Source organism: Dermochelys coriacea, chromosome 7 (genome assembly GCF_009764565.3).
Source record: "Dermochelys coriacea isolate rDerCor1 chromosome 7, rDerCor1.pri.v4, whole genome shotgun sequence".
NCBI classification, from domain to species: Eukaryota; Metazoa; Chordata; order Testudines; family Dermochelyidae; genus Dermochelys; species Dermochelys coriacea.
The window spans coordinates 89232221-89257729 of record NC_050074.1 but is presented as its reverse complement, the minus strand read 5'-3'; the positions used below and the strand labels follow the sequence as shown (position 1 = coordinate 89257729).

Here is a 25509-nt window from a genome sequence, read left to right as displayed (position 1 = left end):
AACTAGCTTCTTGCACTTGCTTTTTGCTCAGTTGATTACTATTTATTTCTGAAACTTGTCATTCCTATATTTAACTTATTTTAGGAAGCTCAAGCTCTTTTTTTAAATCATTGTTAACAGTAAGAAAGCTCCAGAACATTCGCTGTAGATGATGCACAAAGCATACTGAATTCAAATGGATTTTAATAAACTAATCTGATTCTGCACAATGAAGAGAAATAAAATCTCTTCGATTTAGTAAACTGAGAAAACATGACATGGAAATCATAGACATCAGAAAATAAACAGCTGTCAGTTTGAGATTTTTTTTTCTGTTACAAAGAAACTTTAATGGAATGTTTCTACAATGTGCTTGTTGCTTTCATGATGCTGTCAATAGTGAGTCAACCTAGTGCATCATTTAGAACATTTAGATTTGTTACTCAGCAGCCAAAACACATTTTGTCTAATTGCTTTTGAATCAAGTTTATGAAAGTAAAATTGTTGTTCTGATTTGCTTACAGATCTATCTGAATGCTGGTATAATTCTAGAAAGGCACATATGAGGGAACAAAACACTTTCTTTCAGCTTTCAGCCACTCAAGGGAGGGATGGAATTTTGTGTCATTCTTCAACACAAGTTCAATTTTGATGCGAGGGGAACTTGCAATAAATCTCAGGAATTCTTACAGCATAGGGATTAGCCTTGGGGGTAGAGGTGGGGAATAAAGAGGAAGGGAGGAGACATACCCGAGAAGGAAATGGGCAATTATCAGTGAAAAGCAAGAAAAAAGAGAAACTTGTGAGTGAGAAAGGGACAAGAAGCCCAACCAAATACAACAGGGTAAAGCAGACCTTCCCTCAATCTGTATGGTAATATGGGGGAAGGGAATGAGTTTACTGCCACCTCCGAGATATCTGAAGAGGTTTACTGGGAACCTGACCTCTTCACCTTAGAGAAAGCTGGCAAAGAGACCAAGGGTGACTGGATCATTATAAGATCAGACAGGGCTCATTTTAGAACCTAGATCTTAACTTCCCATCATTTCTTTTATTTTCACCTTGAGCGTGCCTTGCTATACATATTATTGCAGGGCTGATGCTGTTTTTGGCAAGTTATTATGTAATTATATGTATGATATTGCTGAACTACAGGAGTTAAGAGAAGGATGAGAATGATCATGCACATGGAACAATACTCATAGGAAGAGAGATGGAAAAGATTAGGATTGTTTACATTAGAAAGAAGATGAATAAGAAGGGACAAGAAAAAATTACATATAATATTGAATACTATCGGGAAGATAGATTGGAAGCACCTGTCCTCGCAGTCTCATAAGACAAGAACAAGGGGATAGTCAATGAAATTAAAAGGAGGGAAATTCTAAAATGATAAAAGGAAATACTTTTTCCAAACTGTCTATAATTGAACTGTGAAGTCACTGCCACAGGAAGTCATTGAGGCCAAAAACTTAAGATTCTAAAACAATTGGGACATTTATATGAACATATAGAATACACAGGTAATAAAAATGTTGTGGAAAGGTCATTAAGCCTCATAGTTCAGGGCTAACACCAATCGGTATTAGAGATGAGAATGAGACTTAATATGGGTTGTAAATGACTCCTCAACTGATAATTGCACTTCTCTCTGAAGTATCTAGTACTGGCCACGGTTGGAGACAGGATACTGAACTACATGCACCTTGACTCTGATCCAGTCTGTCAATTCCTATGTTCCTGTATTTGCATCAATGTCATAATAAATCATCCTGTCATAGAAGCACTGTACTGTTCAACATTCATCTTGGTCTGGGAGGAGAATACATGATCTTTTAAAATAGCCTGAACATTTTATTGATTTTGAGGCCCTAATTAGATAATCAAAATTAATCCAAAATTTACAAAAAAGCACAAACTTTTTTTGTTTGTCTTATTTAAAACTTCCATGGTGCTCAAATGTGTTCTTGACCCAGTACTAACATTTTTAAATAGAGCTATCATAATTTCTACAGTAGTCACAACTTAGTGAACCATTAGAAGTAAATTAATTCACTGAACGGTGCAACCAGAGACACTATAAAAAATACATATCCAAGAGATATTTGTTTGTCCCCGCCCCCTTTTTTGCTGTCAACTTCTCTAGCATTTGTAATGCACGACAAAAGAACCCTTTGGAATTCTCTAGTTTTCTCCTCTAGATTCACAAACCTCCATCAACTTCATCCGATTGCATTATCATTTTTGCAATGCTAATAATGGACATACAGTGTTAAATAGGTGCTATTTTTCACCCCAATAAGGACATGATGTGAACTCTGTAGATGGTCTGCAACTCAGTTAATTATATTGGTCTCCTCTGGGATGCATGTAACATCTATTGATGATTCTGCCATTAGTTCACCTTGCTAACTGCCACACTCAAACGATTGTTTAATAAAGTGTGTATTCTAATAAGGGGCTCCAGAGCAACAGTGTCATGACTAGCACCCACAGCAAAAGAGTGACACATATATAGCCTAAAATATCCTTCAGTAAGTAACTAGGGTGAATTATGGTGCCTCTTTTTAGCCTATCAATGGAACAGAAAATAGAGCCAGCAAGTAAACTGTGGGTCATACGGCCTTTCAACAGCACAAGAGTAATCACCTGGCACAACAGTTAATAAGGAAAGGCCCACACTTTAGGGTACACTTTTTTGGTGGCGTGGGAAGAGGGTAAATGCATACACTGTGAGGGAAACCTTCCTTTTTACTGCCAGTTGCATGCAGCTCAGTTTCATGTATGGTCATTCAGCTCCATCATATTTCACATCACTGATTTCCTACTGCAGGTGCCAATGCTGTGATTGCTCAGGTAAGCCATGATTCACTTTTTGCATAATGAGGACATTCTTCTAACAAAGAAGCCTCTACCACACAGGCACAGTGATGGAGATTCTTTAAACACTCTTCTATTCTGCCACCTTCATCAGAGAAAATTCTGGTGAATAACTGTGAGAGTTATTCTTGCCTTATAAAACAAAAGGAACAAAATCAATACTGAAAGAAACACGTGGGTTCAGTGTATCCAATTATGAGTAGATGCCTGTTTACTCTTTTACAGCAGGCTTTCTTGTCTTGTTAGTGAAAAAAATTGCTGAATCATACTTCTCAGAGCCTCATGAATCAGGAACAGAGTCATGTTCTCACTTGCTTACTCATCCTTCAGCTGCCTCCACCACTTCTGAAATCTCTCCAGCTCAGCACCCTACAACATTGCTGTTTGACCTCTCCACTTGATTCTCAGTTTTTGCCAGTGTAGGTGAGATGGATATGTAAGACTGCAATTAGAGTTTCATTTGAAGGCCTCATTTGAACCTCCTAATAACTGATCAAAATCAAGCCTAATCTATGTGCTTCCCAACATTTAGAGTTAATACTCAGAATGAATGAGAATTTTCATGCAAAGTCTGAAGCATATCAATTCAAGACTCAGAAATATCATCAGAACCTGCAATGTTTTGTGCATTCCTCTCCGTTCATAATCCAAAAAAGTTATATTTCATCATTTGATAGGGAAACAGTACAAGCCACTATCTTGTGCATGGGGTATTTAAAAAACAAAATGCAAAAAATAGCACTGTTCATCACTAAAGGAGGAGTCTCTATGGAAGCAGAGACTCCAATTAAAAAAAGCATTTAAGCCTGTGCTTAAAATAAAGTGTGTGCTTAATTACCGTTGAAGTCAAAGGCACATAAGCATATGCTTAAGTGGATTTCCTAAATAGGGCTGGATTTACATACCTTTTTAAGCACTTTACTGAATCAGGATTAGAGAGACAGGGGAAGAAAATACAATTTACTATTATTTCTATATATGACCTGATGCATTTTCTACAGCGGTGTTAGGTGACTATGTTAGGAGGATGTGAGTAATGCAGATCCCATACTATGATGTGAATAATGTGAGTAATGCAGATCCCATGCTATGATATCTGCATGTAAGTTTTTCAACTTTTCATAATGTCTATGTAAGTACCAACACTGATTTTTTTAAAATGTTTTATAGGTCAGAGTTAAAGTTATCATTGGAATGTGTAACATGAAAAGCCAGCAATAGTGTGACTTCTCAAAAGGATTGGGCACTTCCTTTTTGTTGCTGAAGCAACCAATGGGTTCTTCACACATATAATAAATACAAGTCTAATAAAACATGAACATCTGCAATTTATAGCTTTATTAAGCCAACTGAAATAGTTCTTATATCCATAATTCACCTCTAAGCAATAAACACAATATTTAAATAGACTCCTCAAATATCTTTTGCTCTAAATGTGCAAGGCTCTCATAAATGTTAAAGAACAGAAGATAAATACAAAGAAAATGTCACTTACTTTATTTGTACCCTGCCATTTAATTGGAAACTGGGAACTGATGAGCGTATTGTTTGCCATAGGAAAGTGAATATTCTTAGCTTTGATGTCAAACAAGTTTATTAATTTAGACAAACTCTAAGACAAAGACTATCATCCTAAAATACAAATGAGTTGGTAAGCAATAAGATATGAGCAAAAAGTCCAAGGCTTTATTTGATTGAAAAAGAAACTGTAAAAAATGCTTATGCTCTACATGGCAGGATTTTTCTATATTAAACGTAAGAAAACTATATTTATGTTGTGGCTTAAATATTCAAAATAATAGCTATTTTTAATCAGTTGGGACAAATTCAGGTGCTCATATATCAAGGTGAACAAAGTGATAAGAATCAACATAGAATATTTATTAGTAGGGTAAAATGGAATGGGAATTGTTACATTAGTATAAGTTAGTTACTCCAGGAGGGTAAGTCCTTGAAGACTCACATTTACACAATAATACAATTCATTGCTAATGAGAACAGTGGAGAGCCGCCTTCTATCACCAATTTACTATGAGCTAGATGAAAATACCTTAACATATTAACTTGAAAATATTACTAATAAGGTATTTTTATTTTAGTGGGAGAGAAGCTGAATCAGAAAAAGTTTGGTAGCTTCATAGGCTCATGTCCACAAAAATGCAACTTGACCTACTTGGAACTTGGCATCTCAGTTGAGCTTAGGGTACCCTCTCCCTGCTCCCCACTCTAGAGGAATGTTAAAATGCACACCAGCTCAAGTTTCTCAAGGCTACTCAAGGGCTGTCACCAAGTAGATTGCATTACAGTTATCCAGTCTAGAAGTGACAAAGGTATGGATAACCATGGCTGTTCTAAGAGGAATGTTCAGAATCCTGTGGCTAATCATAAATGGATAAATCTTCTGAGTCATCAGAAGATTTTTTTATCTTGATGCAGCTGGGATCTAACAGGACCCGAAAGCTGTAAAATATACTAGGAATTCTGTCATTACACCCCTCCTCTGCAGGCAGGGCACAATTCTGCTATATGCCTTGCTTCTGTTTGTTTAGAACCAGTGAATGTGCATCGGTTGTAAAAATACAGAGGGTTACTGATAGTCAGCAAGATCTAACCTGGAAGACAACATTAGAGAAACATTATAGGAGCATATACCAAAGAGGTGGTTCTAGCCCTAAACTATTAAACCACAGAAAAACTTGTGGCAGCAAAACATGAAACCAGCTTATCTTTTCCAGGCTTATCTAGGACTCATGAGAGATGTAAAATACATGGCAGTTTTTGTTAACAGTTTGCAAACACTATTTTAGTGAAATAAAGATATTTTTGAGTCACAAAAATGTTACTGGATGCAGAACATTTTCCCACCTTAACATTGGCCCAACAGATGTCTTTCCAAATGCATTTTAAAAAATGAATATAACAGTGTACGCTCAATTTCAATCAGTCAATTTTGGATACATACATACATAAACCATTGTAGGTTTCAGAGTAGCAGCCGTGTTAGTCTGTATTCGCAAAAAGAAAAGGAGTACTTGTGGCACCTTAGAGACTAACAAATTTATTAGAGCATAAGCTTTCGTGAGCTACAGCTCACTTCATCGGATGCATTCGCTTATGCTCTAATAAATTTGTTAGTCTCTAAGGTGCCACAAGTACTCCTTTTCTTTTTATAAACCATTGTATTCTTCTTTGACAATCAAAATCAAAACTTTCATGAAGAACATAAACCCTCTGAAACTTTTATTATGAGTTATGCTATCATGCAGTACATTTTAAATTTTAATGTCAACTCCCTGGTTTCTTTCATGTGATGTCTGATAAGATTATGGGCTTGGGTGATATATGCCATCATGTGCCAGCAATGCCCCTCTGTCATGTACATTGGCCAAACCAGACAGTCTCTATGCAAAAGAATAAATGGACACAAATCAGACGTCAAGAATTATAACATTCAAAAACCACAGGGAGAACACTTCAATCTCCCTGGACACTCAATTACAGACCTAAAAGTGGCAATTCTTCAACAAAAAACCTTCAAAAACAGACTCCAATGAGAAACTGCAGAACTGGAATTAATTTGCAAACTGGACACCATCAAATTAGGCCTGAATAAAGACTGGGAGTGGATGGGTCATTACACAAACTAAAAACTATTACCCCATGCTAATGTTTCCCCCTACTGTTACTCACACCTTCTTGTCAACTTTTTGAAATGGGCCATCCTGATTACCACTATAAAAGTGATTTTTCCTCCTGCTGATAATAGCCCACTTTAATTGATTTGTCTTGTTAGAGTTGTCAACCCCCATCTTTTCATGTTCTCTGTATATATGTATATCTATATCTATCTATATCTAGAGATATCTATATAGATATAGATATAGATATAGATATAGATATAGATATAGATATCTTCCGACTGTATTTTCTACTCCATGCATCTGATGAATTGGGTTTTAGCCCAAGAAAGCTTATGCCCAAATAAATTTGTTAGTCTCTAAGGTGCCACAAGGACTCCTCATTCTTTTTGTATATACTGAATTATCCATGTCAGTCCCAGGAGACAATGAGTTTCACAAACATGGGCAAATGTTCTTGGTTTCAGTCAAAACTCCTGATTTTTAAAGGATTCTACAGATGCAAACTGACATTCACAGGTGCTTTTCCTATACAATCACAATAGGAAATGTCAGGGACTTTCCCATATGCTGCACAATAGAAAAATTATAGGCCACATTTGCTTTCCTTAATTGGGGTCCTATTGGTAAAAATAAAACTTTTTGAGTTCTTTGTATTGAGAAAGTACAGAATTATTTGTCTGCCTATAAAGTTCCCTTTAATACATTTAACCAAACACATTTCCACTGTACTGATTGATCAAAAACAAGAAACTAGGTAAATGCAAATTCAAGTTGTATTCAAAAGTCAGGAAATGCCAACGTTAACTAGCCCGCACAATTTTAATTCTGTATTCTTGTGCATAAAAATGGTCATATTCTATTTCTCAGATATCACATTTTTTCTAAAACTTTCCTCAAAATATTGTCTCTTGCTCTTTTTGAATAGGCCAGACAGAAGACATGTAAGTAATTTTTACGAGAAAAAAATATACAGATGAAGTATAACAATGTAGAGTAATGATGACAGTATGCTCGAATACATGGTTATCAAATTAAATTACAACATTAACTCTTTCGATGACCCTTAGAAGAACATTACTGAATAATGAAATATTGGAGTAATACAATCATAGGAATGTCATTAATTTATAAAGGATAACATTACCGAGGTCCTAAAAACCAAACACAATTCCACAGAAACCCAAAATATTTTGATCATATTTAACTGATTTTAAAAAAGCTGGTTACATATTTCTGAACAGATATAAGCTACACTATGTGTAAAATGTCTCAATTTTATATCCACTGAAAGATAAACAAGTACATTAAAGTAACTCTAGGGATTTCATCTATTATCGAGTGATGTAGATAATGCTTGTAGAATTAATAGAAATTATATTGTAGTTGTAATTTTGTTAAACACTGATTTCCTCCCATGCATATTAAAGAGGGAAGAAAATCCTCAAGTGTGTAAATTACACAAATCTACTAGCACCTAGTTATGCCATATATGTATAATATTAGTTTAAATATGTTAGTAGATAAATAGTTGAAATTAATAATAGACTTTTCTAGGAAGTCAAACACAAGTCTAAATTACACAAATCTACTAGCACCTAATTATTGCCATATATATATAATATTAGTTTAAATATATTAGTAGATAAATAGTTGAAATTAATAATAGCCTTTTCTATGACGTCAAACACTGAAGCATAATTTGGATAATGAAATTTATCATATATCGTCCAGGGCCTGAATTTTTTTTCTCCACTAAAAGTGGTGTTGATTTGTTTCAGCCAAGGATAAAATGCATTAAGAAAGAGAAGTATACTAAAGATACACTATCCTCACCTGCGCATCTCATGGCCTTGTGGACAGAGAGATTACTTTATTATCCAGTTCTGCCTCTGCATCATGTTTGGCTAGAACTAAATGCAAGGTTGGAATGTACTGCAAAACATTCCATTTCACATCACAGTATTTTACAGTTTTCATTAACAGTCTGTGACAGCCCTTCAACGGTATTGTAAGATGAACAGATATTGATTTTAAGACACTGGATGTTCTGGAAGGACACTGCTGTGAAAAATAGACAGGACCTTCTACAAACACCATTTTCTTGTGCTCTGTAGTCAAGAGTACAGCACCTAATTTCCACTTTTCAGAGTTCCTAAATTTTGTATTAATTATTGCTTCTGTAAGTTACTTCCAAAACCACAACAAACACCTTCCTTTTTATGTTCCTTAAATACAAAGAGCAGTAAATGATCCTGCAGTACACTACATATTCTAGTCTCACACACAAATGAAGAAACATACACACATTGTTATTTTAAGTTCTTAAATAGCACAGAATAGAATTGCTTTCTTCTTACAAAAATTCAGAACACTTTGCTTGTCCAGCTATACTGAAAGGAGGACAGGAGACACTTGATATGGTTTTAATCAGGCCGCAACTTTATTATTAAATGTCTGGGACTACCCATCATATAAAAGTGTACAATGGAGGCAACCCCATGTTCATTCAATAATTACCTGGGCTTCCACCAACTCCCCCTCTTTTTCTATCCAGGTCCCCCAGCCAATCTATTGCTGGACTTTACCATCCTCTTAGCCCTGGAGCACTCATGGGAAAAAAATAGCAGGTGCTTACCACCCACCGACAGCCACACTCTCCCCCCAACCACCCTCCAGAGTCTCCCTCCTGCTGGCAGCCCGCTGATCAACTTATCCCCCTCTCCATCTGCTGCGGATCAGCTGCTCTGCAGCATGCAGAGGGGGCAGAAAGAGGCGGGGAAAAGGTGGGGTCTAGGTGCAGCCTTAGTGGAAAGGATGGAGTGGGGTCAGGGCTGGGGGCAGAGTGAGGGCAGGCATAGGTGGGGTGGGGACTTGGGGGAAGAGGTGGAATGAGGGCGGGACCTGGGTCGGAGGGGTAGAGAGGAAGTCGGCGCCTATGCCACACATTAGCAAAGCCCTCCCTGAACTTGCTGTTGGGAAGGTTGAAAAAAAACAATCCATGCTACCTAGGCCAATCTAGTGGTGATAGAAAAATTCCTTCCCAGCCCCCATGAAAAGGGGCAGCTGTGCTGCCCAAAGCAGGTCTTGACCAAACCTGGCCTTTCATAACCTAAAGGGGAGGGAGGTTCGGTGCTGCCTTAGCTTAGTCCATGTAAAATGGGGACTTCACTGCCCAAGGCTGCCTTTTGCAGTTCTGGTTCTCCAGGAGATGAGTCAGCAACCACACTGACTCCTCTCCTTTTGCAATGGTTTCTGCTCTCTCCCTCTTCCTGCCCTCCCCCACCCGCCCCAGTAAGGCACCACTCCCTTAATTCAGTCACCTGGACAAAAGCCACCCTGCTGGAAGGTGGTTACTCTCTAAATCCTACTGGCACCTAATGGCAATCTTAACTGAAAATATCAAAGTTTGTCAATGTAACTTGAACTTGACAGATTTTTCCTTTCACTTGTCATTGTTCTGTCTATCTATGGATAAGCCTCATAACTGGGGAAGCAATAACTGGCTATAAGTCCTCTACACATTTTCAACTGTTTGTATTGTGGCATTTCAGGGACAGGTGATGGGTTATGTTATTTCAAGGTCAGCATAAAAACCATGTGCCAACTAAACCTCTAGTACTGTAAACCAGAATGAATATAGCTTGGGAAGCATGCCTGAGTATTTCAAACAATCAAGAGCATTTTAAAGTATAAGAAGGATCCAAGTGATAAAATGATGTCACACATGCTGTGCAGCAAAATGGAAAGCAGTACTGCTTTTTGGAGTTATCAGAAGTCAGTTGAAAACCTATGCACGGCTGATCAATTTCCATGAATACTACGATATTCTGGTAGTAGTGTTTAAAATGATTCTACAGCTTATGACATATTACACTGGGTGAATACGTTAAAAACAACGATATAAGAAAAGGAGTACTTGTGGCACCTTAGAGACTAACAAACTTATTAGAGAATAAGCTTTCGTGAGCTACAACTCACTTCATTGGATGCATTTGGTGGAAAAAAACATAGGAGAGATTTATATACACACACACAGAGAACATGAAACAATCTCCTTACAGTGTGTATGATAAACCCATTGTTTCATGTTCTCTGTGTGTGTGTATATAAATCTCTCCTCTGTTTTTTCCACCAAATGCATCCGATGAAGTGAGCTGTAGCTCACGAAAGCTTATGCTCTAATAAATTTGTTAGTCTCTAAGGTGCCACAAGTACTCCTTTTCTATTTCCCCATGGTATTTCTCCCCCCCCCACCGCACCCCACACTGTTCCTCTGATATTCTTGTTAACTGCTGAAATTAGCCTACCTTGCTTGTCACCATGAAAGGTTTTCCTCCTTTCCCCCCCCCCCGCTGCTGGTGATGGCTTATCTTAAGTGATCACTCTCCTTACAGTGTGTATGATAAACCCATTGTTTCATGTTCTCTGTGTGTGTATATAAATCTCTCCTCTGTTTTTTCCACCAAATGCATCTGATGAAGTGAGCTGTAGCTCACGAAAGCTTATGCTCTAATAAATTTGTTAGTCTCTAAGGTGCCACAAGTACTCCTTTTCTTTTTGCGAATACAGACTAACACGGCTGCTACTCTGAAACCAACAATATAAGAGTTTTCTATCAATGTTTACTCCCATTACTCATTAATTAAATTGTATTTCTGAAATGCAGGCAACTCTATAGAACTTTAAAAACTCTTAAATTGAACTGTTTTACACTACACTGTATATATTTGTAAATTCAACAAGCAATATTCCTTAAGCTATCTTTTCAAACAACTCCCAGTAAACGGAGAGCACCAGTATACAAAGTGTCATTTTATGAAGGCAACTTTTTATACTGTGATGGGGCAAGGCCAGATGGCTATAGAAAAGTAGTGGGAGATAAATATATTAGCTCCAGACTAAACAAATCCCTGGTACCAGGTTAAGTGAAATGGAAGCTGCTCTAGGTCAATTAAGAACTTTCCAGAAGGCAGGAAGAATGCTATGTTGATTGGGACACCTGAAGCCAATCGGGATGGCTGAAACTAGTTAAAAGCCTCCCAGTCAGTCAGGTGGGTGTGCATGTTAGGAGCTGTGGGAAGAAGTTGTGCAATTGGAGAGGCTGAGTAGTACACACCATATCAGGCACAAGGAAGGAGGCCCTGAGGTAAGGGTGAAGTGGAGCTTGAGGACGTGAGGGCTGTTGTGGGAGAAGAAGCCCAGGGAATTGTACATGTCATGTTTCTAAAAGATCAGCTACCATAGCTGATACTATTAGGGTCCCTGGGCTGGAGCCCGGAGCACAGGGTGGGCCTGGGCTCCCCCCCACCTTTGCCCCAATTAATCACTGAGACTGGGAGACAACAGAGACTGTGCAAGGAAGGATAACTTCTCCTCACCTCCCTCGCTGGCTTATGATGAAAATGGCTCAGTAGACTATGAGCCTTGTCTCTAGAGAAAGAAGAGTTACGTGGAGGGTCACAGTGAACCTCTGAGGCTAGCAAAATCCACCAGGAAATGTGGGACCCACGGAGGCAAGGACAGAGCTTTGTCACAGCTGGTGTCAGGAGTGGGACTTTGTTCACAGCATGGCGGAAGAAAGAGGTTTTTAAAAAAAAAGTGCACTGGGGGTTTGGATTTTTTTTTGTTTGTTTGCTTTATACCACAATGGAGGAGGTGGTAAGAGCTCTGTTACAAGCCACGGCAGCCCAGCCCAGCAGGAGGCCACCCGGGTTCAGACAATGGCACAACAGGAGTCTATGCAGCTACAGCAGGAAACCAATCAATTATTGATGAGCCAGGCGACCCAAGATCATGCTGTCTTTAGAGAGGTGGTGGACCAGCTGAAGATCCTCACCACCCAGGCCCGGGGGTCCGATGGGACGCGAACCCTGATGGCCACTGGTTGTCTGCCAAAGATGACGTCAGGAGATGACATAGAGGCATATCTTCTCTCATTTGAAAGGACTGCTCAGCGTGAGGTGTGGACCCAGGAGCAGTGGGTGAGCATCCTCACCCCTTTTTTGTGTGGAGAAGCCCAGAAGGCCTACTTTGACTTGCCTGCCACGGATGCCACTGACTATACCCGTCTGAAGGCAGAGCTCCAAGCATAATCGGGGTAACGGCAGTGGTTAGGGCCCAGAGGTTCTATGAGTGGAAATACCAGGAGAACAAACCCCCAAGGTTCCAGCTATTCGACCTCATACACCTTGCACGGAAGTGATTACAGCCCGAGGTATGCAGGCCGGAGGAGATTTTGGAGACTCAGGTCATAGACCGTTACATTAGGGGACTGCCGCCAGATCTCCGCAAATGGGTAGGCCAGAACGATCCGTCCACATACAACGAGATGATTACACTGGTAGAAAGACAGATGACAGCCAGCGGACTGACCTGACTACCCAAGGAAGGCCCCTTTCAAAGCAAGCACCCGAACCCAACCCTGGAAGGTTGGGCAGCCAAACCCCCGGGGAGTCCTAGGTGGAAGAAGGGAGGGCAGAAAACCAGCAGGGATCCCAGAAGGAAGGGATTGGTCTGAGTGGGACTAAACCCCCTAACCCCGGGATAGGGGAGTGATTAAAAGCAATTACAGATGTTATGCATGTGGGGAGTGGGGACACATAGCAGCACAGTGTCCCAGCACCAAGGAGCCTATGCAATATAAATTGGGGGATTGGGAGGTCCCATGCTCCCTTATCCACCTCACGGGGGTCGCATTAGTCCCGCATAATTATACCAGGCCAGTGAGAATAAATGGAGTAGAGACTACAGCGCTTATGGACTCTGGAAGTGCTAGCACCCTCATATCGGTGTGACAGGGCAAGGCCAGATGGCTACAGAAAAGTAGTGGGAGATAGATATATTAGCTCCAGGCTAAGAAAAGCCCTGGTACCAGGTTAAGTGAAATGGAAGCTGCTCTGGGTCAATTAAGACACCTGGGGCCAATTAAGAACTTTCCAGAAGGCAGGGAGAATGCTATGTTGATGGGGACACCTGAAGCCAATCAGAGGTGGCTGAAACTAGTTAAAAGCCTCCCAGTCACTCAGGTGGGAGTGCATGTCAGGAGCTGTGGGAAGAAGATGCACTGTTGGAGAGGCTGAGTAGTACACACCATATCAGGCACAAGGAAGGAGGCCCTGAGGTAAGGGTGAAGTGGAGCTTGAGGAAGTGAGGGCTGCTGTGTGGGAAGTAGCCCAAGGAATTGTACATGTCATGTTTCTAAAAGGTCAGCTACCATAGCTGATACTATTAGGGTCCCTGGGCTGGAGCCCGGAGTAGAGGGTGGGCCCGGGCTCCACTCCCCCCCCGCCCACCTTTGCCCCCTGTTTAATCACTGAGACTGAGAGACAACAGAGACTGTGGAAGGAAGGATAATTTCTCCTCACCTCCCTCGCTGGCTTATGATGAAAATGGCTCAGTAGGCTGTGACCCTTGTCTCTAGAGAAAGACGGGTTACGTGGAGGGTCACAGTGAGCCTCTGAGGCTAGCAAAATCCGCCAGGAAACGCAGAACCCACGGAAGCAAGGACAGAGTTTTGTCACATCGGGTAAGCTGGTAAAAAATAGTCAGCTGCTACAAGCCAAATGCATAGCAGCGACGTGTGTGCATGTGACCATGAGCCATTACCTCACCATCCCAGTGGAGACAGAGGTTCAGGGAAACCTCATTGAGGTGACCGTGGGCGTAGTTCCTAAACTCCCATATCCTGTAGTCATTGGGAGGAACTATCCAAGTTTTGATAATTTACTCCCCCTGGAGAGGCTGGAGGGAGGTGGGGACCCTGAGGACAGCGACTCGTCACCGGGGAATGTCAACCCCCGATGTTCGCTGAGATTTCTCAGGATCTGTTCTCAGCCTCCCAAAAGACCCAGAAGACAAAAAAAGAGAGGAAGGCCACAAAGGCCACAAAGGCCAGATCCTGACCCAGGGCCAGAAGCCCTCCCTAGTAGGCAGATGGATGCAAGCAGCCAACAGAGAAACTTCCACCCCCAGAAGCTGCCCCCAGCCATGACGTGGGCGAGCCATTGGAAGATGCAGAAGTCGGCCCCTGGGACCTTGGGCAGGTTAGTCCCAGGAGAGAGACTTTTGGACAGGACCAGGCGGAGGACCCCAGATATGATAACTCCAGGAAAAAGGTGGCCGAGATCGATGGGATACCCGTGGATGGGAAGATCCGGGGTCTCAGACCTTACTTTAGTGAAGAAAGATCTCCTGTACCGGGTGGTGCAAATGCAGGAGCAAGAGATACAACAACTTCTGGTGCCACGAAAACATCAAAAAGCCATATTGAGTCTCGCCCACAGTCACCTGTTTGGAGGACACCTAGGGGTAGAGAAAACCCAGGCACGGATCCTGCGGAGGTTCTTCTGGACAGGAGTACATGAAGATGTCTGGCAATACTGCACCTCTTGTCCGGAGTGTCAGTTACATAGCCCTCGCCCGCACTTGTGGGTTCCTTTGATACCTCTTCCAATAATAGAGGTTCCTTTTGAACGGATAGCCATGGATCTGGTAGAGCCCCTAGAGAAGACAGCTCGGGGCCACCAACATGTGCTTGTTGTACTGGACTATGCAACCCGGTACCCGGAAGCTGTTCCCCTGCGCAACACAGCTTCCAAGACAATAGCTAAGGAGCTAGTACAGATCTTTGCAGGGGTTGGGCTACCCAAGGAGATATTGACTGATCAAGGGACACCTTTCATGTCCAAGCTGATGAAAGATCTCTGTTCATTGCTCCATGTACAAGCCCTATGGACCTCTGTATACCACCCGCAAACAGATGACCTTGTGAAAAGCTTCAATAGGACCCTCAAGGCCATGATCAGGAAAGTGGTGAGCCGGGATGGGAAAGACTGGGATACCTTATTGCCTTACCTCATGTTCACCATCCAGGAGGTTCTGCAAGCCTCAACGGGTTTCTCTCCATTCGAACTACTATATGGGTGCCACCCTCGGGGCATATTGGATATAGCCAGAGAAGCCTGGGAAGAGGAGCCAAATCCCGCAAGGAACATAGTTGAGCATGTACTGCAGATGAGAGATCGGATAGCCCGCATTACGCCCATTGTACGGGAACACTTGGAGAGAGCACAGGAGACCCAACGAACCCATTATAACCACCAAGCAAAGCTTTGACGGTTCCAACCAGGGGATTGGGTGATGGTACTGGTGCCCACAGCAGAAAATAAACTGATGGCCCAGTGGCAGGGACCCTACGAAATAATCAAAGCCGTGGGAGAAGTGAACGATAAGGTGCGGCAGCCAGGCCGCCGGAAATCGGAGCAAATATACTATATCAATCTTCTAAAACCTTGGCATGAGAGGCATGCTTAGTTATGCAGGAGACCCTTCCCCAGGAGGATAACTTACACGAGTAAGTGAGGATATCATCCAACTTGATGCCGATCCAAAAGATCGAGGCAGCCAACATGATTCATTGCAACACAGATGTGTTCTCTACAAAACCAGGGCAGACGACTGAGACCTATCACCATATCTGCATGATCCCCAGAGCCAAGGTAACATTGAGATCCTACCGAATCCCAGCAGCCAAAAGAGAGGAAATCAAGGCCGAAGTAAAGAAAATGTTAGAATTAGGGGTTATTGAAGAATCTTACAGTCAGTGGTCCAGTCCAATTGTTCTAGTGCCTAAACCTGATGGTACCAAGAGATTCTGTAATGACTTTTGCCGACTGAATTAAATATCCTAGTTTGATGCAGACCCCATACCATGCATCGACGAACTGGTTGACCAACTGGGTAGGGCCCGATTCTTGACTACACTGTATCTGACAAAAGGGTACTGGCAGATTCCTCTGACCAAAGAAGCTAAAGAAAAGACAGTATTTTCCACCCCGGATGGGCTATTCCAGTACAATGTCCTCCCTTTTGGGCTACATGGGGTCCCAGCCACATTCCAGCACCTCATGGATAAGCTGCTGCGCCCCCATACTAGTTATGCAGCTGCATACATAGATGATGTCTTCATCCATACGCCAGACTGGGGAACCCACTTGGAGAAAGTTGAGGCAGTACTGACCACCTGGCCTCACTGCTAATCCTGCTAAATGCGCCATAGGGCTAACAGAGGCTAGGTACCTGGGATATATTGTGGGAAGGGGCATAGTGAAGCCCCAAACAAATAAGCTAGAGGCAATTCAAAACTGGCCCCGGCCGACCCGAAAGAAGCAGGTCTGTGCCTTCCTAGGTGTGGTAAGCTACTACCACGCGGTTTATTCCCCACTTCGCCACTAGGGTAAGTCCCCTAAGGGACCTGGTGAAGGCCCGAGGTCCAGTCATGGTAAAGTGGACCGACACAGCAGAGGGGGCATTCACAGACCTTCGGACGGTCCTCTGTAATGACCCCGTACTCATAGCCCCAGACTTGAACAGGGAATTTATTTTACAAACAGACGCTTCTGAGGTGGGGTTGGGAGCAGTTCTGTTGCAAATGGTGGGAGAAGAGGAACCCCCGATCCTCTTCCTAAGCAGAAAGCTTCTCCCAAGAGAACAGAAATACGCAGTAGTCGAGAGAGAATGCCTTGCTGTCAAATGGGCTATGGAGACACTGCATTATTACCTCTTAGGCTGGTGATTTACTCTTGTGACGGACCATGCACACCTCCAGTGGATGCAGCGGAATAAGGAAAAGAATGCAAGGGTCACCAGGTGGTTCTTATCCCTCCAACCATTCCAGTTCCACATACGGCACAGGGCTGGATGCCATCATGGCAATGCTGATGGTCTGTCACGAGCATACTGCCTGGCATCCCAAGTTGCCCAACTCTATGGTGTTGAGCAGAGGGGGTGGGATATGTGACAGGGCAAGGCCAGATGGCTATGGAAGAGTAGTGGGAGATAGATATATTAGCTCCAGGCTAAACAAATCCCTGGTACCAGGATAAGTGAAATGGAAGCTGCTCCAGGTCAATTAAGACAAGTGGGGCAAATTAAGAACTTTCCAGAAGGCAGGGAGAATGCTATGTTGATTGGGACACCTGAAGGCAATCAGGGGCTGGCTGAAACTAGTTTAAAGCCTCCCAGTCAGTCAAGTGGGTGTGCATGTTAGGAGCTGTGGGAAGAAGTTGCGCAATTGGAGAGGCTGAGTAATACACACCATATCAGGTACAAGGAAGGAGGCCCTGAGGTAAGGGTGAAGTGGAGCTTGAGGAAGTGAGGGCTGCTGTGGGGGAAGTAGCCCAGGGAATTGTACATGTCATGTTTCTGAAAGTATCTACCATAGCTGATACTATTAGGGTCCCTGGGCTGGAGCCCAGAGTAGAGGATGGGCCCGGGCTTCCCCTCCCACCTTTGCCCCTGATTAATCCCCCTGAGATTAAGAGCCCCTGAGACTGGGAGACAACAGAGACTGTGCAAGGAAGGATAATTTCTCCTCACCTCCCTCTTATGATGAAAATGGCTCAGTAGACTGTGACCCTTGTCTCTAGAGAAAGAAGAGTTATGTGGAGGGTCACAATGAGCCTCTGAGGCTAGTGAAATATGCCAGGAAACGCGGGACCCACGGAGGCAAGGACAGAGCTTTGTCACAATACATTATATAGAAACTGGATGAGAAGAAGTCAAAGTTCTTAAAAACTGACTGATAGCAGTTGAAGTTCTCATTCACAAGACAGTTAAGCTGAAAATGTCAGTCAAACTGAAATAACTAGGGCATGGTACAGAACACTGTCCAGTGCATTCAGTTGTTGAAGCCACATTTAATTCAATCAACTTTAAAACTGCCAAAATATGTATAAATGAAAGAAAATATAAAAGTGTTTGCTTGTTCTACTCTGAATAGGAGTTCTCATGTATTTCCCAAATGTCTGTGTTCTTTTCTTGGAAACCCTGAATGGAATAATATGACCTAAATTTTAGAGTGATTATTCAACCATTGTTCCTAATACTTACTCTGAACAATGGGAGTACAAAATGTCCCAAAGCCAAATATTCATGTTACAAATTAAGGAGAGGAATTTTTTTTATGGAAAACAAAAGTAATTTTCCTTCCTTTCCTTTAAATCTTAAAGCAGATTTTGCATTAAATGTAAAAGCTAAGCTTTTCCATGTATATTTGAATCCATTTAATTTCAAGTAGCATATTGCTGGATGGAAACAAATCAGATTATTATGCCTGCTAATGTTGTTAAAATATGTAATCAGTAGTTTTATTCTTTAAACACTGTTTAGGTACTTGAAACAAGCCTTCTTCCCACTATATTGTTCCTCTTCATAAGTAACATCACACCAGTGTTTTTCCAAAAAAGAATATGCCTCTGTAACAAAGTCTGAGGTGGAACAGTTAGAAGAAAAACTGCAGTAATCCTCATTCGTAAAAAGAAACCACTGGTTTCCTACCTATAATAGTCAATATGAGAAAAAGGACACCACCATGTGAGTCAATGAGATTTCGCTTGTGAACTCCCCACTCCATCTTGCATTTAAAATATCTGACCCAAAAGCAAAGGGCCGTGGAATATTTTTGGTTGACATTAGAACAGATCTATGAACACCAAGTATTTGACTGCCCAGCTGGGACTTTCCCTTTGTATAAAACCCCACACCACACAGGAATGTCATCACCAGTTTTATCACTAGATCATTTCATGACAGTGAAGTTTCTTCACATATGACATAATGGCACCTGTTCTCTGAAGGAAACTGCCCACCTGGCCACCAAGCTGCATAGATAACTGGGCATTGATGAAATTTCACTTTCCACACACAAAGGAAAGTCAGTTACTTTTCATGTGAAAGAGAAGCTGTATATTAGCCCAGATGCCTGTAGAGCTTGGAGGCAGGGCTGGGGGATACATAAAATGGTTCCTTTGCAGCACTTTAGGCAGTTTAACTTCAAAGGGAAAAAAGTCACATTTCATTCAACTCCAGCCCAGCTACTACACTCAGCAGCACTTCAGAAGTGGCTGGGCTGCTATAACAGGAGATTTTACTTTAAGAGTTGAATTAAGAGATGTCTGGGTGGGCAAAAGGCAAGGAGGGCTGGGTCTTAAGGTGGAAAAAAAGGAGGAAAATATTTTCAACTATCATTATGAGGCCTGGATATTATTCCAGCAGCACACTATAGTCTTTCTATAACCAAAACCATAATAGGAGTTCTGTAACTCTCTAGATTTAGTTTTTTCTATAGAAAGTAAGAGATGAAAATGACCACTGGAAAAGCGACTGAGCTCATAGAGATTAAAGGATGGAGAAGGGTTCAAAGTGTCAAGAAAATTAAAGTATTAAGACAATAATTACTTTAAGACTATTTTATGTAGACTATTAAGAGAAGGGCTGAGATGCTGGGTCTTGTTATGGCTTGTGTAAATTGCTATGGTGCTGTAAAAACTAACTACACTGGGGAGAATTCGCCCCAAGCAGAAAACTGTGTAGGACAGCCACGGGTTTCCCCATATGAAAGGGCTGTAAGCTCCAACATAGGAGATGTGCCAGCAGCTGAAAGCAGGAGGATCCTAATAGCACTCAGCATTACAGGGATTTTTTTACTGCTGAGAACCAGCCCATAGTCAGTCCGAGGGTGGGATGCCATAATGTAGAGCAGCCCTTAGTTGCTCTACTTCACTCTGGGAATTTCCCTGGTTCCTAGAGGTGCACAGAATGGGGAGGGTGCAAAAATGACTAAGTCATATTTGCCTCTCCTCCCGCAAGGATGAGCCATTCTGTGCTGTACTTCTAGCAGGTGCAGGGAAGAAAACTCTCAGCCAAGGTACTTTTAACCATTTCTCTTCCATTTTTCTCCTTCCATCATGGAAGAACTGCAAAAAAAATTACTCCACTCTTGTGCATCTCTTAAGATTGTAGCATGGGAAAGTTTCATCTTAAGTTTGCTGCAGACTTTAAGAATGACCTTTGTCTTCTGACCTTTCTTTGATGAGTGCCCTTCAGTGCCAGCTAATATCTCCATACCCACTACTACCTCATCCAGTTTTCTACTTATAAGAATAAGCACATTTTAGATACAGATATCTGTATAATTATAAAATGTGATGTTCAGCTCTTTGATATACACATTGAAGATAATCAGATTGTTCAACTAAAAGAGAATGTGGTGTTACTGTGTGTTGGGGTGGGTTCACAATTAGAGTGGGCTAATGCTCAGAGACTTGTGTTAGTGTGAGTGTTACTTTATCATATGATTTCCTCCTTTTTTAATATTTGTCTTACTGTCAGGAACTGTACTTGATGGACCTTCACTCTGAATTTACATCTACACTTCACACCATTTGCAGCAGCATATGGGGTATGTATTGCTACACGCCACAGTGCAAACCTAGGTATATGCACACTATGATGTGTAGCTGCACATGGCAGTGAAAGGCTCTGGCACTGGCAGAGGGACACTACATTGCTATTTTTAGCAGTGTAGATCAGGAAGCATTGCTTGGCCAAGTAGAGAGCCATGTAGGTACATACCCTAAGGATTCAGGCATATCTTTACTCACTTAAGGAGTGCTTCACTGTCTACACTCCTATTGATATCCATGCTGAGGGATACACAGGGGTAGCAGTGAAATGAGCAGTGTAGATGTACTCTGAGTTAATGAAGCTTTTGTGTGAGTAATATTATTATTTAAGAACCATATTACAGTTTCATTAAATGTATCAAAATATATTAGATGAACTGCTTCAAATTCATTTTAAGAGAGGTAAAATGATTTTCTTCTAGTTCTTCTGTTAAGGTTCTGAAAAAAGTGGTTCAGAAACCCAAAATGAACAGCCTGTAATTCAACAAAATTATTTATTTATTATAGCCTGAACTATGTGCAAGGTGCTTTCCAAACTCTAAAGATGGATGATCCCCACTCTGAAGACCGCAGAAGCTAAGAATATATAAGCAGACAGAGTTTAAGGGAAGAGGAACAACAATAGGTAATTTAAAAATCATTAGAAAGTAATGAGAGATAGATTAATCTAACTTCTCGACACAATGTCAAGTGTCTAACTGCCTCTGGCACAACACACCGAAAAAGAAGCCAAAAACTCCTAATGGATAGGTTGCAAATTTCCTGCTACACTTCCAAGTAAAAGAAAAATGACTGTTATAGTTCATAAAAAGATTGGCAAACACTTGTGCAAATTGATTTCCATAAATACTTACAAAAATTGAACCAGTACAGCATTTGCCATATGCAAATTCTGAACTAAGATTGAGTAATACATTTAATAGGACAGAGAAAATGACACAGAATATAGCTGCTCACAATAAAAGGGACCTCTTCCAAAATGGTGTGCAGAAGGAGGCAGGCAGGGAGACTGGACTCCAAGTATCAGGGAAATTGAATGGTCACAAGTTCCCACACAACTGGATGTCTCAAACAGTTGCATTTATTGTATTTATTCTTGATATTGCAGAACAAAGAAAGGTCAAAAGTGAGCTGGCACAATCATTTTTGTTTTAGTGTCTAAAAGTTGTACGTTTTCAAAGTGGTGCATGGGAGGTACCTGCATAAACCTTTCTTGCATACAGGGAAATTGCTGCAAGTCATAGATCTATTCATTCAAGACCCAGATAAAAGATTCTATGGTTGTATTACTCCCAGCTCCCAACACTCATGGGATGACAACTAAACACTTTCTTAAACTCTCAATAGAAACTCACCCCATCTGGTCTGCCATCCGAGGCTGTAACAATCAAAATGTAGCGATCAGTGCTTTCTCTGTCCAAGGGCTTTCCTAAGGCAAGAAGTCCAGAACTAATAATAAAACAAAACATTAAATTATATTATATCACAATAGTCTTAAAAATCTACAAGTTCTCTTGTTCAATTACTATGTTTTAGATGAAAGTTTCCCTTTCAGCAAATATTCCTTAGGCTTTTAGGATATATTATAACTGGGTGAAGGCTTTGGATGGGTAAATATTTGTAAAACAATGAGCCTATTTCTAATGCTTTATGGTTGCATACCTGTATAATTTATGACTAAAGTAGTGACCTGATGATTTACAAGATTATACAATAGATAGTCCCAGACTGAATGCAAGACTGTCATTCATTCAAGGGGTTTGTACTGCTGTCATAAACCACAAGTGAGAATTTCATGCCTTATATTCATCATAGCAGATGTCTGATAGCCCTGACAGAAAAGCATTTAGATTACAGTATTTGTATTAAACTAGGGAATATCTCTCACAACGATTCATGTCCCTTGAACATTTTACAGAAAAGTCTACTTTTCCATTCATTGCATAAGTGTACTGAATGAGTGTGCAATGAGTCAATTCTTTTTCAGTGCTCACCAGTACAGGTACTGTATTCCGTAGTAATAAAAGATTATCACCAGTGCAGGTGGTGTGTAAAGGAGAATAAATCAACCTACTGCATTTAGGCCATGAAATAACTCGTGCCGTTCCAAAACACAACAAAACAAAAATTGATGTAAATAGCAAAGACAAATAAAGCAGAGTAGGATTTGTCCCAGATCTCCATCATCAGGAGTCTGACTAACTTCTTGAACTGCTTTGTGGTGTCAAGGAACAAGAACAGATTCTCACTGTGGACTAACACTCATAATAATCACAAAATTAGCAATTATTGGTCTTTATCTAGTAGTGATGATCCTCATTTTGTAGGAAGGCTCATTTCTGTTTCACCTTGGGTGATACAGCTGGAGCTTCCCCAAGGAACTGTATATTTCTTGTAGCTTTCCCACAGTCTGTAAGACCTGCCATAAAGGATCAGACCTAAGATAAATCTAGTCCAGTATCCTGTCTTTGACAGTGGCTAGCACCCAGTGTTTTAGAGGTAGGTAAGAGCATCACAGCAGGCAGATGTGTAGTAATCTGTCCCCCACATTTGGTCTTTAATATTTAATAGTTAGAAACTGTCTTAAACTCTGAAGCATGATGTTTAATATCCCTTCCACAATTTTTTGTCATATTTAATGACGACGACTCTGGATACCCTTGCTAACCATATAAACACCTAATCCCTTCCTGAATCTTGGTAAATTCTTGGTCTCAGTGAGAATGTGCCAGTGTATTCCACAATTTAATTACATATTGTGTGAAAAAGTATTTCCTTTTATCAGTTTTGAATTTCCCACCTTTTAACTTCATTGAATGTCCCCAAGGGAGAAGAGACAGACATTCCCCATCTACCTTCCTGTTCCATACATTATTTTATAGATGTTTATCATGTCCCCTTTTATTCATTTATTTCTAAGGTAAACAATCCCAGCCTCTCTCTCCATATGACAGTTATTCCATGTCTTTGATCATTCTATCACCCTTATTTGAACTCCTTCTAGTATAGCAATATCAATTTTAAGATGAGATGAACAGTATTGCACATAGCATTCCAGATGAGGCCACCACATTGATTTATATAAAGGTGGTAATAATATTCATCATCCCAGTCCTTATGCAACCTAATATCTTGTTAGCTTTTTTGACCACAGCGAGCAGAAGTCTTCATTAAGCTATCTGTAATGACATCCAGGTCCCTTTCCTGAGTTGGAAGAGTTAATTTAGAACCCTGTAAGATGAACTAGTAGTTTTGTTTTGTTTTTCCCTTCCATCATGCATTGCCTTAACCGTCATGTTGCCCATTCACCAAGGTTGTCTAGATCTCTCTGAATCTCTCAGTCCTCTCCTGTCCTAACGTAAATAATTTTTTATCTGCAAATTTTGCTATCTCACAACAACCCCCCACCCCCTTCCACTTTCCTTATAATTAATAAATATATTAAACAACTTTCAGGAACCCCGCTGTTAACCAATTTCTATTATGAAAATTGACCATTACTCCTATTCTTTGTTTTCTATCTCCAAGCCTGTTTTTGATCCATGACAATATTTTGCCTCTCACCTTATGACTGGTTAGCTTCTTGAGTATCTCTTGTGCAGGAACTTGTCAGAGGCCTTTTGGAATCCAAATAAATGTCTACCAGGTCTTATTTATCCACTATTTTATTGGCACATTTGATAATTATGGGAGATTAGTTTTCCTTTTCAGAAGCTATGCTGGTTAGACCCTATCATATTGTGATCCTCCAAGTGTTTTGTTATTCTGTTTTTATTGATCATTTCAACCAGTTTGCCAGGTACAGATGTAAGGCTTATAGTATATAACTAACTGTATCATTCTTAGAGCCTATTGAAAATATAGGTACAACATTTGCTACCGTAATCCCGTTTATTGTTTTTAAAGAGATAGTGTACATTTTTATTAGTTGATCAGCCAGTTCATAGTTAAACTCCAACAGACCTCTTGGATTTACATAATCTGGGTTTTTATATTATAAATTTGCTCTTCTTCTGACATTTCACTCTTCAAGAGTACTCCTCTTTATTATCAGAAAGGAGCAGGTCAGAGTAGGAAGCTCCCCAACATCCTTTGCAGTGAAGACTAAAGTCTATTATGCTGGTGCTCTATCTTTGGTCAGCCAGGTAGAGCGAGCACACACTTTTAAGTGAATATTAATATGTTCAGTGGAATAAGAATAAGTGGGAAGTAATAGGAGCTCTTCCCTAAGATCAAGTGACTGGCCTCTAAGATAATATATAGTCTCAATCATTATGATAGGGGGAATCTGAGAAAAGTGTTAAATCATGTCACTCATGGCTACAAAAAAACCCCCAAAATGCTAAGGTGCATGAATGTCTCTAGTAGCATCTTTCAGAGACAGAAAGAACATCAAATCAGATTGACTCAGCCAAAACTTATTTCCAGAATTTTACTAAACAACTAGGGGAAACATGCATTAATACTCTTACTAATCTTACTTCCACTTCTCTAATCTCATGCACTGTTCTCTGCATGTGGCCACTATACCAGGGAACTCAATTAGTAATTACATTAATCTTATTAAAGACCATTTAACTTTTAACCTAAATTTTTTATTTCAATATTTGATAAATCAGAGAAGTGGAAACAGCAGTGAATATCCTGGGATGGCAATTTGCCCCCTTCCAATGTTTTAAAAAGGTCAGATGTCTAATAATAGGCACAAAAGAGAAAACCACTCCCTGCTTTTATATAGTACACATATCCCTGTGCCTTGTAATGAA

General features: G+C 40.8%; 1 protein-coding gene across 4 annotated transcripts in view; it reads right to left on the bottom strand.

Annotated features, from left to right (window-relative positions):
* Positions 1-25509, bottom strand: part of PCDH15 (protocadherin related 15) — an 811839-nt gene that overhangs the window by 278159 nt on the left and 508171 nt on the right. For all 4 annotated transcript variants that reach the window (XM_043518631.1, XM_043518633.1, XM_038411063.2 and 1 more), the window contains one exon: positions 22099-22192. In XM_043518631.1, coding sequence (XP_043374566.1) covers positions 22099-22192 — 94 coding nt within the window. The remainder of the gene's footprint in view (positions 1-22098; positions 22193-25509) is intronic.